General features: G+C 36.7%; 1 protein-coding gene across 1 annotated transcript in view; it reads left to right on the top strand.

Moving 5' to 3' along the window:
- The window catches only part of ccser1 (coiled-coil serine-rich protein 1), a 144,977-nt gene that overhangs the window by 68,599 nt on the left and 53,136 nt on the right, over positions 1–23,242 (top strand). The window contains 2 exon segments of the mRNA XM_032578460.1: positions 266–343; positions 7,393–7,473. Of these exon segments, the coding sequence (XP_032434351.1) occupies positions 266–343; positions 7,393–7,473 (159 nt within the window).

Genomic DNA, 23,242 nt, shown 5'->3' with positions numbered 1-23,242 from the left:
ATGGTGCCCCTTATACACATAAATCTAATCACTGAGCTGCAACAAAAGGAGATCGCTATTCCAAAACAGGCACAAAATGACAACTTTATTACATGCACACAAGCAAGCAATACTGCCTTCAAATAAACTCATAAATACAAATAAAACACATGACAAATATAAAACCAGCTCTTTCTGCCATTGTTATGTTTGAGTATGGCACCCAGGAATAAATCTCAGCTACCTTTGGGTTTATGTCTAAAATAGTGTCTTTTCTTGTGCTCAGGATCTGAACAGAGAGGAAACCCTGCTGCAGCAGCTGAGAGAAAAAGATGAGCTGATTCTCCGACTCCATAGTGAACTGGTAAGATTGACTTACAGGATAAACATAATTAGCTTGACTGTAAAATCAGGCCTTTGTCCTGGTAATACAGGAATCTGTGGGGTCTTAAAAGTCAGAAGTCTCATATTTAATCATCTCAATTTTGAGGCTTTGAAAGTCTTAAATTTGCGTAGATTTTTTTGTACTCGATTCATTCAGTTACAGTTGAAATCATTATTTATAAATACTGCATACAAAGACAAATTATTGTTGTGGATCAGTTAAGATTCCCCAAAATAATTTCTCTTTGCTAAATACAACTTGTTGTATTAAATAATCAAAGGAAGCATTTTGTTTTTCATTTCTTGACATTCAGATATTGACATAGATTTCCTTAGTATTTGATAGAATCGTCTTTTAAGTCATGTGAGCAACATCACACATTTTGGGTGTGATGTGGACACAAAGCTTGGCCACAAATGAGTCTTTGTGGTCCAGCTTTGAGTTCCTTACTCAATTTTAAGAAACAAATTGAGTATTTTTTAACAAAAATTGCTAGATTTAACCTCTTACATGTGACTGATGAAATTTCAAAATTACATCAGTTAGGTGTTGTCATATTGTTCAAAGGTGTGGGAACTATCGTGCATGTAAACTTCTGAATTTGAAAAAAAGTAATAACTATTCTTAAAGCTATGTGTCTTGTATGTCTAATTATCTGGTTCAGATTAATGTTACTTATTGCTTCTTCCATTCTGTTTCAATATAATTTTTTTTGTTGAATGTTCTGGGAGCATTCATTTGTTCTACTTGTTATAGCTTCTGCTGAAGAGTTTCAGATTTGTTTTTTAGTTTTTGTTAAATAGTTAGAAAAATGCAATGGACATGATGCAGACTGGCAAACATTCCCTTTAGGAGGAATCTATAATCAGATATTTAGACTTGCCAATTACTTATTAAAAACCTCTGATTGTAAAACTTTCTTCTTATTGTTTGTTTAGACAAATTAAAATCAAAAGTTTCTTGTTTATGTTCCACTTCCAGCTCATTTCTCATGAGAGTGTAAGATTTATAAAGTTTGGTTTGAATTCAGACATTTCAGTCGTTGGCTAAAACCACTCATCAATCACTGTAATGGAGCTTACTGGCATTGAAATTAGCAAACCTTGGTATAGAAGAAAGGGGCTTATATACCAGAGTCAATAAACATAAGTAGACAATGTTTAATCCAACTTGCAAATGTTATTAAGTAAATTAAATATAAGTTGTCAACAAATTAAATAAGCTAACTTACCTAAATTTAAGTTTTTTTCTGGAATTGTTGGAAATGTTGTCATAATGTTCTTAAATAAGGTATTCAGAAATCTTTAATTTAGTTTACTGAAACTTGCGGAAATCCTGTTAAAGATGTAAAGCAACACATTTTAAGTCTTTAAGGTGCTGAAAAGAAGACTTATCTGGTACAAAAATATGGACAAAGAGTGTGGCAGTCCTGCTTTTGCTGCCAAAGTAGCCCTGACCAGTCAAGACATGGATTCCACCAGATCCCCTGAAAATTGACTGTGATATCTGGTAGACAGAAATGATCAGCCTGGAAGTTCTGCTAATTGTGAGGTGGGGTCCTCATGTTACTCCAGCAAATCCAACAGATGCCTAATCTACCACAAGATAACGTACCACAGTACAACTTTACCCTGTTTTTTTTACCATTTTTTTTACTATTTTATCTTAATGGCAGTTTTATCTTGTAAAATACTTTGATCAACTGTATTAAAACTGACATTGACAATTGGTTCGAGGTTCCTGCGTATAAGATTCCCCAAAGCCTCAAATATAAAAACTGTCCAAGGCTTAACATTATTAAGTTGACCAATGATCTTTCTTCAAACAAATTTGAGGAAATCTACTGTGATCAAGAGTTAGTGTTGTTCCCCTCACCATTCAGTTGTTGTTGTGCCAACACTGATCTGTCTATAAGAAACTGTAAATATAGAAAGTAATTATTAATTAAGTAATTAATAAATTAACTTACCAAAGTTCTGTTTTGTAATTCATGCCAAACATTTTTACTTGACAGGGTTTGGTGAAGTTAAAGCAGATTCATTGATGGTTGAAAGATGATAACCAGACTTGTTGCACAGTTCTGGGAGATTTGAAGTGATTTTGTGCCCTGACATTTTTCTGTGCAATTGTGTTTTTCTTTGTAGCAGATGCTAACCATTTCAAATTTCGAAGTGTGTAAAAATAGATTCTGACGTAAAACTCAATAGAAAAGTTCAGCAAACTAAGACGTTTATCTTTCAAAGCAACATGTTTATCCTTGCCATAGAGGACAGTGGCTAGGGGGGAAAAATCCACCATTAAAGATGAGGGAAAAGAAATGCAACAATGGTGCTGTAGAATTTTCATAACATAAGTATCAGCTGACAAAAAAATACCTTCTCTGTCTTTGTATATATAAGCTGTTCTCTCATGCGTGCACAGTTGAACAGCAGAATTATTGTGCTCAAACTAAAATTTCTCCCAAAAGAAGATAAAGAGCCAAAGATGGAAAGCAATCCCTTAATTCTGTCTTGTTCTATCTTTCAATACTCATATAACATAACACATTTAGTGAAAAATATATTGTATTACTGTATTTTTCTAGTGCTTTTGGTACCTTGATTCTTGGAACAGCTACTGAAATGCTCAATACAGCAAAATCTATCATCATTTGTCATCCGCATGTCTGTAATTTGTCACCTGTTCCATCAAAGTAATGGAATGCAGACATTATGCCAGGCCTTTGCAGAATAATGTGTCAGTGTTAAAGCAGTGAGCGATGCCAGTACAACCCACTGACTTGAGTCTCATACAACATCTGTTTGTTTGATCACTTTTTGGCACTTGCATCCATTTTTTTTTTTTTTTTTTTACTCTTTCATCTTCCTCTATCACCCTGGTTTATTTCCCCGTCAGCAGCCTCTGTTTTAATCTGTTTTCCTTTTTAATTTTGTTTGGTGCAACTGATGTGGACCTAATACTAAAATCAAGCAAATTGGCAATCACTATGACATTTATTTTACTCATATAATTTCTCTCTAGAGCAATATAATTAGCGGTGTCGTGTGCTGTAGTGTTAGAGCAGGTGCCCCTTATACGGAGGGTATAGTTCTTGACTCAGAAGTCCTGGGTTCTTGACCTGCAGGCCATTGCTTCATGTTTTTTCAATACTCCTCCCCGTTTCATGTAAAATTTCTGTCATAAAAGGCCACCAGAGCTACAAAAGACTTTACAATAACATTATACATCCTGCTGTTCAAATTTACAAATACATTGTCTTTAGACTTGTGTAGCTATTTTAAAACCACCTTTTAATGAAAATGAATTCAATTTTCCATCAGATTATGTCTGCTCATTTATCCTAACACATGGCCCCCCTGCCTCTCGTACCCCCTCTCCGTCTGTAACGGCAAATTAATCCTGAACAAATTAGAGTTAAACCATCTGGAAAAAATGTTTTTAGCTTACAAGTACATGTATATTCCCCAAATGGGTTTAGTCTGAGTCCCCTACAGCTAATGTGCGGTACAATGAAATACTCAGCCTTCCTCCAGAGAGTATTTCGGATGTCATGAGTGTGAGTGAAAGGAAATTTTGTTGCTGTTTTCGAAATTGGCTTTATGTGGCCATATGGGGACACCTTTTCACTATATGATTGCAAAAATTCCTCAAAAGTTTTCTCCTGTTTTTATATTTGTGTTTTTTTTTCCCCATTTGCTTGCAAAAGTGAAGGGCATGTGGTCACTTATGTATGCTAAAATCCCTTGAGAATCTGTGCATTTGTGTCGATAGCTGTCAGAATATAGTAATTCAAGCTCATATCTGTTTGAAACTCTTACTAAATAAACACATAATCTTGCAATTTTCCTAGAAATTCTGGGTCCTTAAAATATGAAGGAATGATAAATATCTTAAAATCTTTGCATATTCTGTATTTGTAAGTGCATCATCACTTTCTGGGTTGTTTCTGTACTGTAACCAGATCTTAACCTTGTTTTTATCTGTATGTGATAACCATTTCTTCTTCAGATTTATGAAACTTCACTGTTGTGTTTGCATTATATGCTTGAACTCTGGTTGGATAGTGTAGTGGTTCTGCTTTAGATAAAAATTTATTTCCAAGCAAAGTTAAAGTGTAGCCTCAGATGTAAAGGGCAGGCCACAGACAGTTTTCTTATTCTGCAAATCTGCCAGTGAAGCCCTATTTATTATCTCATAGAAAAACTCAGATTCACTTTTCATAAGTTTTCTGTTGGTACTTTGAATGCACCATTAAGCTTAAGAAAGCCCATTTTGCTTTTCATGTAGTCAGACACGATTAATGGAAGCTGCTGTTTTTAACTGGATTTGTGCTGAATTTGAAGAGGACTATAAATGCAGCTTCAGAGCTGGAATATAAATGCTTTTCTTTTATTCCCCTTACGATAAACCTTGTTTTAATTTGGTTGATTAATTTTTATCGAGGTTAATCAATTTCTCCATATGTCATATTCACTGCAACTTTCAACCCGTTCTGTTCTCCAACCCATGAGCGGCACAGGGAGAAAATGTCAGAATGATTAGTGACAACAGTCGTAAAGTGCTCCCAGTGGAAATGGTGCAGGGTTCCTCTTAGGGCTTGCAACCTTCGTTTTAAAAATAATCACGTAGAGGTAAGAGAGGAGTTGGCTGGTTCTTGGGTCCAGATAAAATTGCTGTATTTTGTCGAAAAGTGCCAGTGCTTCTCTGACTACAACCATCTATAAATCTGCCAGATAAAACCCATTAATTATCTCCTTGAAGGACTTTTTTTTCATGTTGGCCAGCTTTACCTTTCCATTTTTATTAATTCCTCCCCACTTAAGCAGTGCCGCCTTATGCCTCTGCAATTTTGCCCCTTTTTATGACATTTATGATTTCCAGACAAAATGCTTGATGTTTTGGGTTGCTTTTCATGTTCCTTATGACAATTTGCAAAGCATGGATACATGCTGTGATGCATTGCTATTAAAAAGTATTTGCCCGCTTGCAGATTTCTTATGATTTTTTTTCACACTTAAATGTTCCACATCATCAAGGCAAAGCAAGTTTATCATATAACACATTTCAGCAAAAAGGGAATTCAAAGTGCTTTACATGATGGTAACGTAAAATATTACATTGCAGTGGCATAGTAAAGGAAAAAAATGAAAAGTTGGAATGCAGACTAGAATTTATGCCGTTCCAGTTATATATATATAACAACTCTAAGCAAATGGATGTTTAACCTTGATTCAGTATCGACACAAATGCAAGAATTCAGTATTTCAGCATTTTTGCAGTTTTTCTGGAATATTGTTCCGTAATAGAAGAACATAAAAACTGAACTCTGATTCTCCACGTTTGGAGGTTGATACAACAACAGATGTGTGATGTTTTGTGATGCAAAACTAGCAAAAGTATTTTCTTTATTCTCTGAGCCACAAGAACCCAGTGTAAGGACTTTAGAACGGTGGCGATGTGCTAGGTTTTCTTAGTTTTAGTCAGATCTCGATCAGCAGCGTTCTGGTTCACCTGCGGCTGTCTGACTATTTTGGAAGACTTGTGAAGATGTTGTTGCAGTAATCAAACTAATCTTTAATAAAACTACAGATAAACAGATTCTCAAGATCTTGCTAGTCCTTTGAGCTTAGAAATGTTCTTAAGGTGATAGAAGGCCGACATTGTCTTTATTTGTCCTTGAAAGTTCAGGTCTGAGTTCATCACTACACCCAGATTTTGGGCTTGATTTTTGGGAAAAATCAGTTTCTATTACTAGTTTCTAGCAATAGAAACTAGTAAGTTTATATTACAACAAACTAGTTGTAATAGAAACTTATTACAACTAGTTTCAATCACTTAAACATAAGCTTTCTTACAATACAGCTAAATGATATTTATAACCAACACATCATTTTCCAACCTAAAGAATTTCAAGAACAGATTCTAAGGAGTAGCCAGTTGACCAAAATAATAAAAAAAAGTCCATTGATAGCTCCACGAGGATGTGACAAAGGAACCTAGAGCAACGTCTTAAAGCTCTGCTGGCCTAACCTGCCTCAGTTAACATCCATATTCATGATTCAACAATATGGAGGAAAAACACTGCTAACTAAAAAGAACACAACTTTTTAGTTTTGTTTTTGCAAAATTTTACAAAAACAATTTTGCTGTAGTTGGGAAAATATGTGGATTGAGGAGAAAGGAATGGAGGAGAATTTTTTTCTCCTCAGTCCTGTGTCATCTGGTATAAAAGTAATGCAGCATTTCACAAAAACGTGATCGCACCTACAGAGAGTTTTTGGTGGTAGTGCTATGGTCTGGGCCTCTGAGGGTACTTTACTTCAGGATTTGGATATATTATAATTATTATATAAAACATGAACACTGCTCTTTATCAGAAAATTCTGAAAGACAGTGTATGGCCCTCAATTTGTGACCCTAAGCGCAAGCGCACGTAGGCTATGCAGCAGCACAATGATCCACAGTACACCAACAGGTCATACTCATAGAGGCTCAAAAAAACCTCTGAAATACTGTTGCATGACATTAAATAGGCCATTCATGCTTGAAAACCCTCTAATGTGCCTGAATTAAAGTAATTATTCCAACAAGAGTGGGCCAAAGACCTCCACAGTGATGTAGAAGACTGATTGCCATTTATTTCAAACCCTTTGCTGGCAGTCGTTGCCTTCAATGTTGGAAAAACCAGTTATTACTTTTTAGAGGAAATTATTTTTTTACATAGGACCAGACTGATTAGGTTTTTCCTTCAACAACTACAGCATTAAATATTACTTTCTGTATTTACTCAAGTTATATTTAGTATTACAGTAATTGTTTGGTATTGATCTAAAATGTTAAGACTTATGACAAAATGCAAAAACAGTAGAAATCAGTGAAGGGGGCAATACTTCTTTCAGTGCACTGTACAGTAAGCAGAGGCAGTCAACAGGTCTGCAGGGGGAGCAGCACCTCTCATTTGTTTGTATTTGATGTTTGTGGGTGGGTTGTGGACATGACTGATGCATGTGTGTTTGCTTTGTATGCAGGAGAGTGCCAGAGCAGCCCTGAAGATGAAAGACTGCCAAATGACTGATCGCACAACGCAGACAGAACACACAGGGGCAGAGGTAAGATGCTCACAGACAGCACACTGAGTGGCCCTGTCAGGCTGAAACACAAACACGGCATTACACACTTCATTTTCTGACACTTGCCTAGCCACTAAACAAAGCACACTTTTAATACAGATTTCCTTTTTGTTATGCTATGGCCTAGCTCATATCAACTTCTCTTAATTTTTTCATGTTGTGGTCCAAGTTTTGCTCCATCTCCATTTTCTCTCTCCCAACATGTTTTGCTCTGTATTATAGTCCACTACCTGCTCCTCCCATTCTGCCTTCAAAGTCCCGCAGTGCTCAGAAAGAGTGCTGCTTCCTGCCTGCCTGCTCAATGCCCTCAGCTGACATGGCCTCTTTGGCTTCTCTAAAGGCTGACAGTATGGGAGCGCAGGAGACTTAATGGATGACTGTCTAAAAATGGCTGCCTGTAACGGAAACCAGAGCAGAGTTTTTGGGGTCTATCTCCTCTTCTCCCTTTTCTTCCTTTTAAAACACCTTTTCTTCATCTTTCCTGCTCCAAAGGTTCTTTTATACCTTTAATCCTGGTGTGTATAAAGTTGGCAAGAAACATTGTGAAACGGAAAAAGCTTTGCCTTTGCCATTGTGTGAGCGAGTGGGTGCACAATACCCACACAACACGCTGACTTATCCACACAGATGCAAAAGCACACAAAGGCGGTGTTTGAATAAAATCATGCAGCGTTGAGAGCAAAATGAAAAGCATTATTTGGATGAGACAGAAATAGATTAGTATGACCAAAATATAGGAAGAAAAAGAAAAATCTTTTCGAGAGTGCATTTTTTTTATATACACTCTATTATTACCTTGTATGTTTCTTTATTTTATTTGTGTGAAGACCAACGGTATAAAAGTTCTACATTTGAACACGTAGGAACCTTAAATATAGTTTATGTGAAGAATATTTAAAAACCATGTATGCACAGTTTGTCAGTTTGTTAAAACTGTAAAACTTAATGCATTTTGCTGGAACAATTCTAAGAGTTTTCACAAATATCTTAACTGAAAAGTGTGCCATAAATTGTTATTCAGTTCCCTGTACCACAAATAAACTCTTGTGCAACTAAATACTTTCAGAAGTTTTCCATTGAATAATTGGAGTCCACCTGTGTGTAATTTATCCTCAGTATAAATCCAGCTGTTCTTTGAAGGTCTCAGAGGTTTGTTAGAGATTTGTTAACAAATAGCATCATGAAGCCAAAGAATACAGCAGATGGGTGAGGTATAAAGTTACAAAGCTATAACCTTACCATGATCTTAAGAGACGGGGTCCGTTGACCATGCAAATTTTTTACCCTGTACACATCCACTGATCCTGCGTGCGCTTTTATGATTTTATTTATTTTTTTGCCCAGATTTAGTGCAATGGTCTTAGTGTGACGCTCAGGAGGAGCGTGGCAGATGGTACGATTGGACAACAGGAGAAGCAATGAGGGTGTCCTGTCGGCCTTTCAGCCTGACTGCCAGGCAAATCCCCAAAAACTTGCAGCTGTACCAATAGTAGAAAATCTTGATTCAGAGGAGCTAAAAAGAGTGATACACCAGACGTTTCAGATTTTAATTAGTAAGAGTTCATAAACTCTTACTAGAATCTTTAAAAGAAAAACGTTACAAAACACAGCTTTTAATGTTCCAAGGCCCTGTATGTAAAAAAAAAAAAAAGAAACACACATTTTATGATACTATGACAGTCAAATGGATCAGCTAAAACATTTAAATCTAAGGTTTTGCCAGTGCATCTCCGTTTGACGCTGAGGCTCAAATCCAGGCGTGGAATCCATGCAATAATAATGAGGCCTGTTTTGAATGTTGAAGTCTGAAAGATCAGTTTAATATGTTCTGTTTATGTGTTTATTTTACATGCTGGTGGTGACAGGACAAGATCTGATAGAAATATTTCACAAAGGAGCTGGCTTGTGGGGATGTTAGCTGCACAAATAACATTATAGCCTACAGATAAAACATACTCAACATCCAGAGATGGGAAGGGAAATGTTTTCTGCCGCATGTTAAATGTGTAGCAAATAAATGTATGTGATATTAGTTTGAAAAAAAATACCTACGGTAGATTAAATGGATAGTCTTAACATAAAAAAAGATTAGAAAAACCTTGCATTTCTGTGTTGGTGGAAAGTAAAATCCCTCAGTTCTAGTAGCAACAAAATGTTGACTAAGTCTACAGGTGAGCTATGCACAACCAGGCACAGAGTGAATCTTCACTCCATAATTGCCATGCAGCACATGATTGCTAGTGACACTCCCCCTCTGTGATTCACAATAAGTCGCCAAAGCAGGTGCAAACATGACGACTTCTTACCGTGGCTTGGGATAAAGCCACTTTATTGCTACATCCGAATTCAGCTACAGCTCTGAATCCTGTAATTTTGCCACACTTGTCATCAGTCATCATACCAGTTGTTTGTTTTTGTACATCTCTTCCTTTCTGCATTTTAGTTTAGTTTTTCTTTTTTTTTTTTTTGCATTAGGATACACCACAGTGTACGAATTGCATGACTGCATTGTACTCCAAGTGCGAGGAACTGACTAATGCATTTCTTAGGTAGCCTGAATAGGACCACAGACTATTGTGTGCTCGTTGGTACTTAAGGCTGAAGAAAGCATAAGTGTGGGAGTCTTGTGAAAGCTCCAACATCTGAACATTTGTTTGTGTATCATTCTGTTTGTTGCTGTTTGTATTTGTTGTTCTGAAGCAGCCATTAGTCCTGGTGTGAACAGCAAAGTTGATAAAAGGCTGTTTTGTCAAAGGAACTTAAATGTAAAATATTTACATTTATTACTCAGACAGTACAATTTGTTCATTGTTATGTTTTCTGGCCTCATCAATATATGAGCCATTAACACACGATAAATCAGGTTTACCTAAGTCATCACATATTGCCTGTCCATATATTTAGTTTTCCTTTGGACTGAAAGCCCAGAGAAAAAAGTTAGCTGTTGCAAGGTCATAGTTTGTGAAGTTGTTTAATGCTCTTAAATCTTATATTTCCTTTCCTTCTTTTTTACATTCTAATTAATTTAAATAAATGTAATTAAAGCTATTTTCTGACAATTAACTTGATTTGCCTCAACAGGAGTGTCACAAAGTGAAAAATATGCTCTATTTCTATTCCACCAATTCAATGCATTTAAAAGAAATTAAGCTAAAAAGATCCAATCAGCTGTATCCCCTCTCTGTGGTGAAGTGGTTTGATTAATTGCTGAGTAATGATTTGAATGCAATAAGTGTGGCTAAGTGTCTCATCTGCTCTGCAGGTAGAAAACAGTAATATTAGCATACCAGGTATACTTCATTCATGCAGTCAGTAAGTCACATGCAGTTTTTGTTTCATAAACCCTGAAAAATGTTTCAGAAGTTTGCATATGCTATGTTGGACGAAATGTTTAAGGTTTCTTTCGTGTTTTCTTTTTTATATTTTTTTCTGGAATTTGTCTCCTGTCAGAACTTGATTACATGACTTCACACTTCTTGGCAGATGTCTTGAGATGTTGCTTCAACATTTCAGCAGTGTTCTTTGCCCATGATACCAGTTCTCATGTGACACATACCAGTCCCTCCTACAGTAAAGCACCCACACCACGTGAATCTGCCACCACCATTCTTCGAAGTTGGAGTAATGTTTTCATTCTTGCCATCTTGCCCCTTTTTTCTCCAAATGTAACAACATTATGGTTAAACACTTGAATTTCAATTCCATCAGCCCATCATCTGGCACCTCATGTTGTTTTTGGAGTATTTGCTTCATTCATTCTGAGTAGCCTTTTAGCTCATGCTGGTATAAGCTCTGGATAATGGCACTCTCTTTCCAGCGTTAGCCAGCATCTTCGTCAGGTTCTTTAGTTTGTTCTGTGGTTGATTTGCATATTTTCCACCTAAACATGTTCGTTTATGGTGCACTAAAACCTTCTCCTTCTTGACAAAGCTAGAAATTCCCAAAGTATTTGAATAAAGAACTGGGCACTCTCAAACATCTGAAAATTATATCCAAATATGAATCAAACTTGTGTATGTCCGCAATTCTCTTCCTAATTTTTTTTTTATTCACAAAATGTAAGTTCTTATATTCATGTTAAATCCACAGATGTGCCTCCACTGAACTTAAATTTTGTGAATTGACCTATGAGAAGCTTGCATGCCATGACATCATTGTCTCAGAACATTATTTAAATCCAGCATAGTATCTGTTTATATAAACTTCTGAACTTGGAGAGTCATAATTTCTGAAAACCATTCTGACATTATTTCTCTCATTATTCAGGATTTTAAAAATGCAAATAGTTTTGCTCTTATGTATTTATATAACGTATTAAAACATCTGCTCTTGTCTGTATTTATTGAAGATGCTCATCAATGAGTTTTGAATTTGAAAATTGGACAAAGTAGTTATTTCTTGTTGGTTTTGTAAAACTACCTTTACAATGCTATGTCCTTGGTTTTAAATGGCTTTGCTGCCTATCATAAGACAATCATGGAGCTATAGAGACCTCCATATGTAGGCCCCTCTGGAAGATGAGCTCTTAATTAGAGGAGCAGCTGCCTGCCCGCTAGCAAGCTATGCTAACAGCACAGGTGACTTAACTCAGCAGTAGCTTCCAGCATGTGTGGCCTGATTTTAGCCTCCCACCCCTCCCTATGTGTGCATACATGTGTGTATGAAGGAGATAAAGGCCAATGCTTTTTCGACTAGGCTCAAGACTTTGTGGGAGACGTTGCAGCATGTACCAGGGCTATATAGGTTAGCTACCCCAGTGCATCAAGGACAGTCAGTGAGCAACCAGAAAAGTGTGTCTACAAGTGGGGCAGCTATTTCTACTGCTTCTATCACTTCTCAGGGTCGAGCAGCTCCCTCACTCTTTCTCCCTCCTATTTGTTCTCCTTCTTTTCTAGAACGTCCTCTCACTTTTTCTCACATTGTTCTTATTCTCTCTTCTTCTGGCTTCAGTTTGACAATCCCCGAAAGTGAACAACCTAGTCTGCAAAAGTTTTCTTCTCTCCCTTATTTTCTTTGAACATTGTGTCCTGAGGATGGTCATTTGCACCAACTCTGTTCCACTGAAATGTAACTTTTGCTATTGAATGTGCCCAGGTTACATTTTCTTAGCGTTAACAGAACACAGGCCAGATGTTTCAGTCATTAAAAGGAAGGTCACAAAATGTAGTACAAATATGTGGAGTGAATGTTATAATTCTGAAAAAATTGATTATCCTTTGAAATTAATTTTGCATGAAGCTGTTTATCCAAAGAAATAAAAAATAGTAAAATGGACTGAACGTATATAGCACTTTTCCAATCATTTTGACCACTCAAAGCGCTTTACTAGAGTCACATTCACCTATTCGCACATATATTTATACACCGATACATATTGGTGTATAAATGTACTACATCGGTAGGCAAGTTGGGGTTAAGTGCCTTGCCCAGGGGCACATCGACACTGTGACAGGAGGAAGCTGAAATCGAACCTAGATCCTTCCTGGTTACAAGACAACCACTCTATACACAGTGGCCCCATAAAATCTACATCTAAACATTACAATATCTTTTTTTATGTATATATAGAATTTTTTTTACAGTTTCTATACGTCATAGGGGTCATAGTTAATATGCATTTCTTTACTGATATTATTTCAGTTTTTTATTGTTTTATGTATACACAGTAAACTAAAAATCATTGCAAGAAATGCAGTAGAGAATATGTAAAAACTCTCCGAACAAACTAAAATGTACTGTAGCGAAACAAAAAGAGGGATGGGGTGGTTGTTCATGCTCTAAATTCTAATGACAATGTATTTCCCAACATTTTAAACATTAATGCACTACTCAGGAAAACCTAGGGACATTCAGCTTTCAGGGTAAAAATTTCAGGATGAACCTAAAATGCACTATGACTTATACAGGTGAACTTAATATGACCTTTTCTCAAATTTTGAATGCATATGTCCCACTGTTCAAGTTTTAAGTACTTTTTGCACAACTTCCTGTTCTCTCACAAGGAGCTTAACAGCAAATTCATCGTGGTGATTGATCCACGAATCAACCTGTAGATTTCCTGCTTCAATCAAAATTGGTATTTAAGCAGCCCTTCTCATTATCCTCACATTTTGACATCATGAGAGCAAGACAACATCTAATAGTACCTTGTCATGGCAAGGCTTCAGATGGGTTGCTCTGAGACGGAAGTGGCCACTGAGCTTAGAGTGTCATCAGGAGGTTGCAACAGAGATACAGAGAGACTGGAAGAGTGACAGAAGACAAAAATGTACATCCTTTGGCTACATCACCCACTGATAAGTGATTCATTGAGAACTATGAGGGGCCGTTTAGGACAAAATTTACGTTTTGTCTCTCACACACTACCAAAAACTCTCGCATACTCCAAAAAAGTAGCCACGCACACTCCAAAAAATTACGTTTTGTCTCTCACACACTACCAAAAACTCTCGCATACTCCAAAAAAGTAGCCACGCACACTCCAAAAAATTACGTTTTGTCTCTCACACACTACCAAAAACTCTCGCATACTCCAAAAAAATAGCCTCGCACACTCCAAAAAATTACGTTTTGTCCCTCACACACTACCAAAAACTCACGCATACTCCAAAAAAATAGCCTCGCATACTCAAAAAAATTACGTTTTGTCTCTCACACACTACCAAAAACTCTCGCATACTCAAAAAAATTACATTTTGTCTCTCACACACTACCAAAAACTCACGCATACTCAAAAAAATAGCCACGCACACTCAAAAATTACTCACGCACATTCAAAAAATACTCAAATTGCGTATACACACACTACTAAAATGTCACACACACACACACAAACGTTAACTTTCTCGCTCACATACACTACTATCAGCTCGCTCACATACACTGTACTAACAGCTCGCACATTCACAAACGTTAACTTTCTCGCTCACATACACTACTACCAGCTCGCGCACATACACACAAACGTTAACTTTCTCGCTCACATACACTGCTAACAGCTCGCACACACACAGACGTTTATCTCTCACATACACAAGACTAAAGTTGAACACACACACAGTACTAAGACTCGTTTTATGTATGTGTGAGAGCGAGACTCTTTTTGAATGTGTGAGAGCGACACTCTTTTTGAATGTGTGAGAGCGACACTCTTTATGAATGTGTGAGAGCGAGACTCTTTATGAATGTGTGAGAGCGACACTCTTTTTGAATGTGTGAGAGTTGTCACGGAAGAGGCGGGGCATAATTTTTGGATCAAACTGCGCATGCGTAGATCCTAAACTATAAGTTTCGATTGTTGACTCACTGTATGTTCTATTACTTAGTATATTTGTGCTTTTAAATATATATAGAACGTTTAACTTTCTTGTAGATTAAATGTGCTATAGAAATAAATGAATCTGATTGATTGATTAAAAATAGCAAAATTGCTGTAGTACAATCTGTCCACAAAATGTAATTTTTTTGAGTATGCGAGAGTTTTTGGTAGTGTGTGAGAGACAAAACGTAATTTTTTTGAGTATGCGAGGCTATTTTTTTGGAGTATGCGTGAGTTTTTGGTAGTGTGTGAGGGACAAAACGTAATTTTTTGGAGTGTGCGAGGCTATTTTTTTGGAGTATGCGAGAGTTTTTGGTAGTGTGTGAGAGACAAAACGTAATTTTTTGGAGTGTGCGTGGCTACTTTTTTGGAGTATGCGAGAGTTTTTGGTAGTGTGTGAGAGACAAAACGTAATTTTTTGGAGTGTGCGTGGCTACTTTTTTGGAGTATGCGAGAGTTTTTGGTAGTGTGTGAGAGACAAAACGTAATTTTTTGGAGTGTGCGTGGCTACTTTTTTGGAGTATGAAGTTTTTTAGAGACAAACGTTTTTGGAGTGGCGTGGTATTTTTGGAGATTTTATGTAAAAGATTTTGTCCAAAACATGAGAACAGTGTCCTGCGGAACCAGATGAAAAATGCCATTCACCTTATGGCGTACTTAAGAGAGGTGAGACTCACCCAGACACTGGTGACATCGTCTTGCATGGGCCAGAGAGCATAAATGTTGGACAAGGGACCATTTGGCCTCAGTGCTGTTCTCTGGTGAAAATCAACTTATGGTGAACAAAGATTTTGGCTGCCAATGAAGTTGTAGATCTTGAGGAGAGCGTTATGCAGTGGCCACTGCCCTCACCGTATGAGCCTTTGGTGGTGGTGGTGTTACAGTAGGTGCTTTTCCATCTGTTGTCTAAACCATGTGGCGAGAAAATTGGTAGATTAGAATGAATAAGTGAAGAGTAAAAGGGCTAATGTTCATAAGTGTAATATGCTAAACAAAAATAACTTGAGCTTGTCTAAAAGTGTAGCAGGGTACCTTTGGCGGAGATGAGGGAGATAAAAATTTATTACTATGGGACCTTCAGGTCCCCAGGTGTTTGACGTCACTTCAGTCTGCCAGCTGTTAAACAGAGATGGTTAAATTGCCGGCTCAACTATGAGGACATTCAGGGGTAATAATATTTGATTTAGTTTTTATTCTGAAGAAGGGGTTTTAAAATTGCATAGATAAAATACCTGCTGTGCAACGTAAAAAATTCTTACCAACGGACGTCTGTTCAGTTACACAATACATTGTAATCTTTGTGAAGGTCACAAAGTGAAGCACTTATTAACAGAGCAGTCACTTTATAGAAAAATGAACACATCTTTATGCCTCTTATTGTTAGATGGTTTGTATGTAACCAGCTTTCTTTTTCTCTTCAGAAGTGACAAGACAGAATTTGTCTGAGTCCAGGCATGAGGTGCTTTGTGAAAGAGGTTAAACTTTCCATGTGGCAAAATGTTGCACCTAGACAAAAAACTAATCAAGAAAGACCAACTCCACATCAAATTGACTAGTCAGAGTTTTAACAGATTCTATTTTTTTTTAACCTTTAAGGTCTGTCTTTCTGAGATTGGACTTTACAATGGTGAGGTGAAAGAAAAACTGAGAAAAAGTATAAAAGGAGAGGATTTAGAGAGAAAAGAAAGAAGCTTTTTTTATGTCCCTTAGACCCTCATTCGAGATTGGAGGTATGGTGGTTGTTTGAATTTTTAGTTTTTCTTTTTAGGGGGGATTGAATCGATTGAGATTGCGTTCTTTCAGGCAAGCTAATTTCATGGGCATTCTTAAAAGCATCGTTTTAGGGGGGAATCAAAAGCGCTTGGTGGTGAGCTCAGTCTTGTTCCATTTTTCCACTCTCTCTCACTGTCTTCCTCTGTTGGTTTCTATACTCAGTAGATTTGAGCAACTTTTCTTTGTGGCCTTCCACTTCTGTCTCTTTTCCTTGCTTTGTATCCTCCTCTTTTGTCATCCCTTTTCTCCCCATGAAAAGAATGAAGGGAGCGGAGGGATACTCGCTTATTGTCTTCTTGTGGGCTGTGATAGAGAACTGAATAGAGGAACATTTGGGTTTATCATGCAGATTTATCCCTCTTTGTTTCTCACCAGTTTTTAGAAGTTGATACAGATATAAAGGGAATATTTATGCAAAATAACATCCTTTATACGTCATGTATCATCTAGTGTATAGATAAAAATGGCGGGCCCTTGGTTTTATCTGTGTAATAACTTATCATTAGTAATTACCAGATCATATGTGGCAACTTGTCCATTCTGAGTAATCATCTTTACATGTAGAATGTTTATTAGAAAAATAACTTAAAATACACTGTAAATGAAGCATTAACAGATTTATTTGTTTTTCTTGTTCAAAATAACAGATTTATCAGTTTCCATGGTTTCTGGCATTCACAGCTCACGTTTAGAAATGTATTCCTGACCCTGAAGCGTGAGGTTGCGATTGAAATTTCTAACCAAGGGCCAAGTTTCCTCTCTTTCTTATTTTTGTGTGGGGGAAAAAAAAAAAAACTTTGAAGATGTCTGTGAAGGCAAATAAATAGAGAAAGGCGGGGGAGTTTTGCATCTGACTTCAGTTGGGGGAAAAAAAACAAATTCACAGACGATTAAACACTGATTCTTAAACTTTACTCTTTTCCAGTAAGCATTTCTGCTTTTTTCTATCATATGATATTCATCTCTTGAGTGAACTGCTCCAGAGAGCAGCTTGACTGGAGTAAGTTTGCTTTTTGGCTACATTACTAAGAGATTGTCTCTGTTACCATCTTCCACAAAAGCTGTCAGACTATAAACAACCTTCAATGGAGATATTTTCAGGATCATCCAGTTAAACAGATCATACAATTGTGAAGTTTCCAAAGGAAAAAAAAATTGCAGCATTTTTTTCTCTAATGATTAAGCATAGGTCTGCAGGAAGTTCTTTCTGTATGACAACCTTGAGTCTCATGGTAACAAAAATGTGTTCTAACTCCCCCCCAAAAAAACACATCAACTATTTATTTTTTTTCGCTTGAGAAAAAAAAAAGAATTCACCATTGTAGAAAGTGGCCTCAATAACATTCAGGTACTGTTGCTTTGATTTCAGTATTTAGACTTAGACAAAAATATTGACTAAACTACTAAGAAATCTGTTACAACTTTTAAGTGAACCAGGTAATTGGGCAGAATTTTACCTCATGTGGAACTAGAAGTCTTATGACCTCTAGTAAGACCTCTATCTGCCCTATCTGATATTTAATCAGTCAGGCTATCTGCAGAGATTGCTAGCCTCCAGTCAGAAGCTGTACAGACAAAATGCTCCTGGCTTTCCCACTGTCGTTTTGAAACATCATACAGACAGATGGCACTCACCCAGTTTTCATGACAGATTGTGTGTCTAAAGGCCTGAAATATTTTACTTATAAACCATGGGGAAGTTTAGTAGCTATCTTTCAGCCAGAAAACAGGGAGTGCACAGCAACAAGTGGGGGAGGGGCACTGCTAGGATACTCTATGCTCCAGTCACTACAGCATCTATTATTGCATGCTGTTTAAAGAATGACTATCCTCTTGATACCAGCAAATAAAACCTTGGCTATTATTCACCTTCTTTAATATTTTCCACTGGTGCCATCAGATCACTTATTTTGGTTGGTTTAAATAGAGGTTGTTTTATTTCTACTGAAAAGGAATTAAGGGAATAGGGAACTCACTGCTGTATTAATGTGCTACTTTAAACATTACACAGTAGAAACCTTGCTGCACCTAGTTGCCTGGTGTCATTATATTCTTGATAACACAGGTAATAATTATTTAGAAAATTCTTTTAATGTTAATATAAAACCCTTTAATCTCCATAAACTCCTTTAACCACATACGTGGCTGCAGTCAGCTGGGGTTATATATAGCACAACCACATGTCTCCTTTCATCTTTGTAAAAATTACAGTAACTGTGCCCTCAGGAAAAAAGTACATCCATAGGTTATTTTTCTTTGCCTTTGTTCCGGGGATGTTTTGTCCATTATTATCGATCCATTACGTCTGGGGGGAAAAGAAGCCTTTGGTCTTGCACGCATTTACTTATGTCTACTCATTACTCCTGTGTAAAGTGTTGACACAGATCATGTTCAGCTACCCCCACCCGCTCTTAATGAACTGCTTCATGCGTCTCCCTGGGGCTCACAACCCGGAATCAATATGTACAATGAGATATGATTCTGCGTCACCAGTGCTTTCCACTTCTGTTCCACTTTCAGGAGAGGGATGGACGGGTCCGGTGATGAGTATGACTATGTAGGTCTTCCATTCCTATTCCTGTAAACTAGATCATTTTGTACAGCCTTGTCCTTACTGAGTAATAGCTGCTGCCTGGATAGAATTAAAAGGAAGGCTGAGAGAAGCAGGAACTGGAGAGAGGCAGTTTCCTGCCCTAGATGGAACATTTTACGTTTTTCTTCTCTTACAACTTTTTGTCTTTTCACTTTTACCCTTCATTGAATACATTTATTTTTGTCTTTATTGGTATTAACTTCTTCTGCTTTTTGGTTTTCTTGCTTTCATGGTACAATATTTGTTCCCTGGCAATGATCTGTTTTACTTTCTACCTATTCCCTTTCCTTCTCTCTTGATGTGTCCCATACCACCTTTTTTTCCTATCTCATTTTCATCTTTTCTTAGCACTGCCAGTTTTTATTGCTTTAAGACTCCATCTTCTTCTTCTTCCCAAACATGTTTTCCTCCTATCTTGCTCACTCTTACTTTTTTCCATCATGTCTTTGCACTTTTTATAACTATTTCTTCATATCACTCCACTCTACATTGTGATTGTCAAAGTCAGCCCTTCACCTGTGTGCCTCTCTGCTCACGGTACCTTCCTCTCAGCTGTTTTATTACTGTTCCTCTTTCACCCCACCTTTGCCATTCTGGTCGTTGCTCATCTTGTCTTACTATTTCTCACTGACTTTTGTTAACCCTGTGGGCTTATCTTGGTATTTGTTTTTAAATATTACAAACTAAGGCAGGTGAATATAAAATAAACACCATCTGAAGCGAAAAGGGACAGTAATGGTTAGTGTCTAGCTATAAAAATAATAGCTAAAAATACTGTCTTATTGCAATAATGCAGGGAACTAAAATGAACAAACCTAGTATTTAACATCTGTTATAACAAGACTAACACGTTACTAGAGCAATTAAGGCCTGATTTGCAGTCAAACGTATTGTTCACACAGGATTACATAACATTGGTTTTAGCACTACAAAGCATCCTCACATTAATGTGGCCCACCTGCATCTCCTTAGCAGATTCTCAGATTATAGCTCAAGGACCTATTATTATGCTCTATTAATATGCAATCAGCAAAATACTGAAAACCTACTCAACTTCTATAAATATATTTCTTTTGCTGTAGCATAATAACTAATGTTTATGTAAATGCAAATTTACATAATATTATCCTTTCCTGGTCCTCCAAAACAGGAAGATCTTATTTCTCTCATTTTGTGAATCATGTTTTCACATTAGTGTTATACATTTAAACTAATCTGAAAAGACAAACATAGTCATCAAGGACAATAATCATTTTAAGACCATACAGTTTCAGTCAGAGGTTTACATACTGTCATCATTGGGATCATTGTCAATAATTTGAGACTTCTAAGGTTTTTTCTTTTAATGATAAATACAACCTTCTATTTCAGTGAAGTTCAGTTGGTATATCAAATTTATTTAGAGTTTTCTCTAATCCACAAATGTCAAATTAATACACACAGGCTTTAATTTTGTATGTAAATGCCACAAATTGGTAGAAAGTCACAAAGAAAGCACATGTTTTTGCATCCATCAATGTCTTCTTCTTGACATAACTGCTAGTTTGTTGAAACTAATTTGAAAAGCTTAGAATAGAATAATAGATACAGAGAAAAACCTCCAAATTTCTTAACTTTGCAACTCAACAGCTAGATGGTTGAAACATGACCATTCAGTAAGTGAGTGTCCCAACAGCAGTGTCACAAATGCACATCAAAACTGGTTTGGGATGAAATGTTGTTTCTGGAGGTGATCTTGATGTCAACACTGTTAAAATTGTTTGGACTATTCTTATAAGCTTGGTCCAAGCTAGGAAACCAACTCATTTAAATAATCCCTGCCAGTTTTGATAAGAAAAGTGGTCATAGTAAGATGGTCAGAACGATACCTGGATCATATTGATGACTAGTAAAAACAGTATCTTTTCCTAATGCACTTTTAAAAATTATTATATCTCTATAGCTATTTAAGCTTGTATTTATATCATTATTATCTATGATATTGGGAAAAGAAATCCATAATGAAATTTGTGCTCTCAGTTCCGCTATTTAAAATGAACTGTTGTGTATTCAAAGTTCTGAGCAGAAAAGTAGGTGGGCGCAGAAGAAAACATCATACAAATATGGTTTCACAGGCATTGGACCCACACATTTTATTAGGTGGTCAAAGATTGCGTCCTTGTCCCATTGCCATGAATATTATTGTCAATGAAATTGTATAAGAGTCCTTGTTTTTGGCGAGCACCTCTGTGTGTGGGTACATGAAGAACAACCTTGTGTGGGAATATGAAGAACACACCAGTAGTATTTATAAACCTTTAGCTGAGGTGTCAGCCACTAGCTGGATTTTTTTCTGTCTCCTTATCAAATCATGTGTCAGTGGCAGAAGAAAAACCCTTACACAGCTCATAAGCTGGTAGAAATTAATAAAAAGAAATATGGTCAGTGCCATTTTTGTACAAAGAGAAACTCCATGTTTAGTATAGCTGCTAGTGATTGAATGGTTGAGTGAATCAGGGCTTAGTCAGTTGCCTTTGACAGAAAACAGTGTTTTCTGTTATTTTGGTACTTAAACTTTCCTAAATATGGAGGTTTTTCGCTGATTATTCATTTCCTTGATTCTAGTTTATATTATACTAGAAAAAGTCAGAGGTGCTGTTTGAGGGTAAATCGTTATGCTTTAGAAATCTACATTTTTTCCTTTTTCCCCATTGCCTGAGTTTTCACTCTAAATGCATTTTTTCTACTGGTTACTCTATGTGTCATCATGTCTTTTGTTTTCAGGGCATCAAGGCGCATGGGAGCGCCACTTTATCATCAAGGAGACAGCTGAGTGAGTGTCTCTGCTCTGATATCACCTGACTGGACGTGACTGTCTTGTAGTGGTCTCCCTTGATGTAACAGATTGGAATAGAGGGGGTCTTGGTACTAAGGCTTGATTATAACCTGCAGGTCTAATCAAGGTTGATTAGACTTGGATCTGCACTTGTTTTACTTCACAAATCAGCTAATACTCTGCTTATGTCATTTGTTTTTCATAATTACAATAGATGGAAGTTTGTAAAAACCTTTAGGCACAGTCATAATTTGGATTTACGCACTTGAGTTTAGTATTTAATTGTTCATTAAAGTGGATTACTCTAACAAATAATTACTAATGAAAAATTCAGAAAATTACTGATGCTAAGATTTAGATGAAGGTTGGTTATGTGAGGTAAAACCTTGGTGGGTTAAAAAATAAGCCAATCTTTTGCATAAATCAAGTCATAGTATGGAGACCTTTAGTGTTTTGCCACCTGCACTGCCTTGTCCTGTAATGTCTACAAGAATGCTGCCTCATTTGCCGTACTGAGTTAATCCTACCCAAAGGGAGGTGGATCCACTAATGGCTCTATAAGTTCACCTATTTTCTTATAATGTCAATGTCATAGAACAGCTCTGTCTGTTGCAATTCAGTCCAAAAGCCAATGTAATATTTTCTGTGGATTATATCAGAAGGTATACAAGAAAAAAAAAAATCTTAAGTGAGACAGTGGCTCAGAGCAAATCACTATTTCACAACATTTTGTTCTTATAAGCCACTGATTACCACTAAATACATGGTTTTAAGCACCAAACATTGGGTCTAATCTCGCATCTAATCTTACATGATGCTGAAGTGCTCAAAACCCAAATCAAGATTTTAGCTCATTGTTAAAAGTAAAACACACATTTGGTTAATGACTTGCATGTTTTATTTTTAGGGTTGTTTTTGTGCTGTAAAATGCATTAAAATATTAATCGGTTATATTAACAGCTGGATAACAAACTATCTGGAAATACAAACAAAATGGCCACTTTATTAGATACACCTTGGTAAAAACTGAGTTGGACTCTTTTTTTTCTTCAGAACAGGCTTTGTTCTGGAAGACATAGTTTCAACAAGGAGTCAGATCTCTGAAATCTAGGTCCATATTGACATGGAAAGCATTATACAGGTGCTACAGTTTTGTTGGCTGCACATCCATGATGTAAATCTCCATTTGATTGGGAGCTGGTGATTGGTGTACAGTGCTTAAAAGATGGGTAGTCGATGGCTGTAAGGG

The sequence above is a fragment of the Xiphophorus hellerii genome, chromosome 12 (assembly GCF_003331165.1).
Source record: "Xiphophorus hellerii strain 12219 chromosome 12, Xiphophorus_hellerii-4.1, whole genome shotgun sequence".
Taxonomy (NCBI): Eukaryota; Metazoa; Chordata; class Actinopteri; order Cyprinodontiformes; family Poeciliidae; genus Xiphophorus; species Xiphophorus hellerii.
The sequence above is the reverse complement of the archived record's forward strand: the minus strand, read 5'-3'. Positions and strand labels throughout refer to the sequence as shown.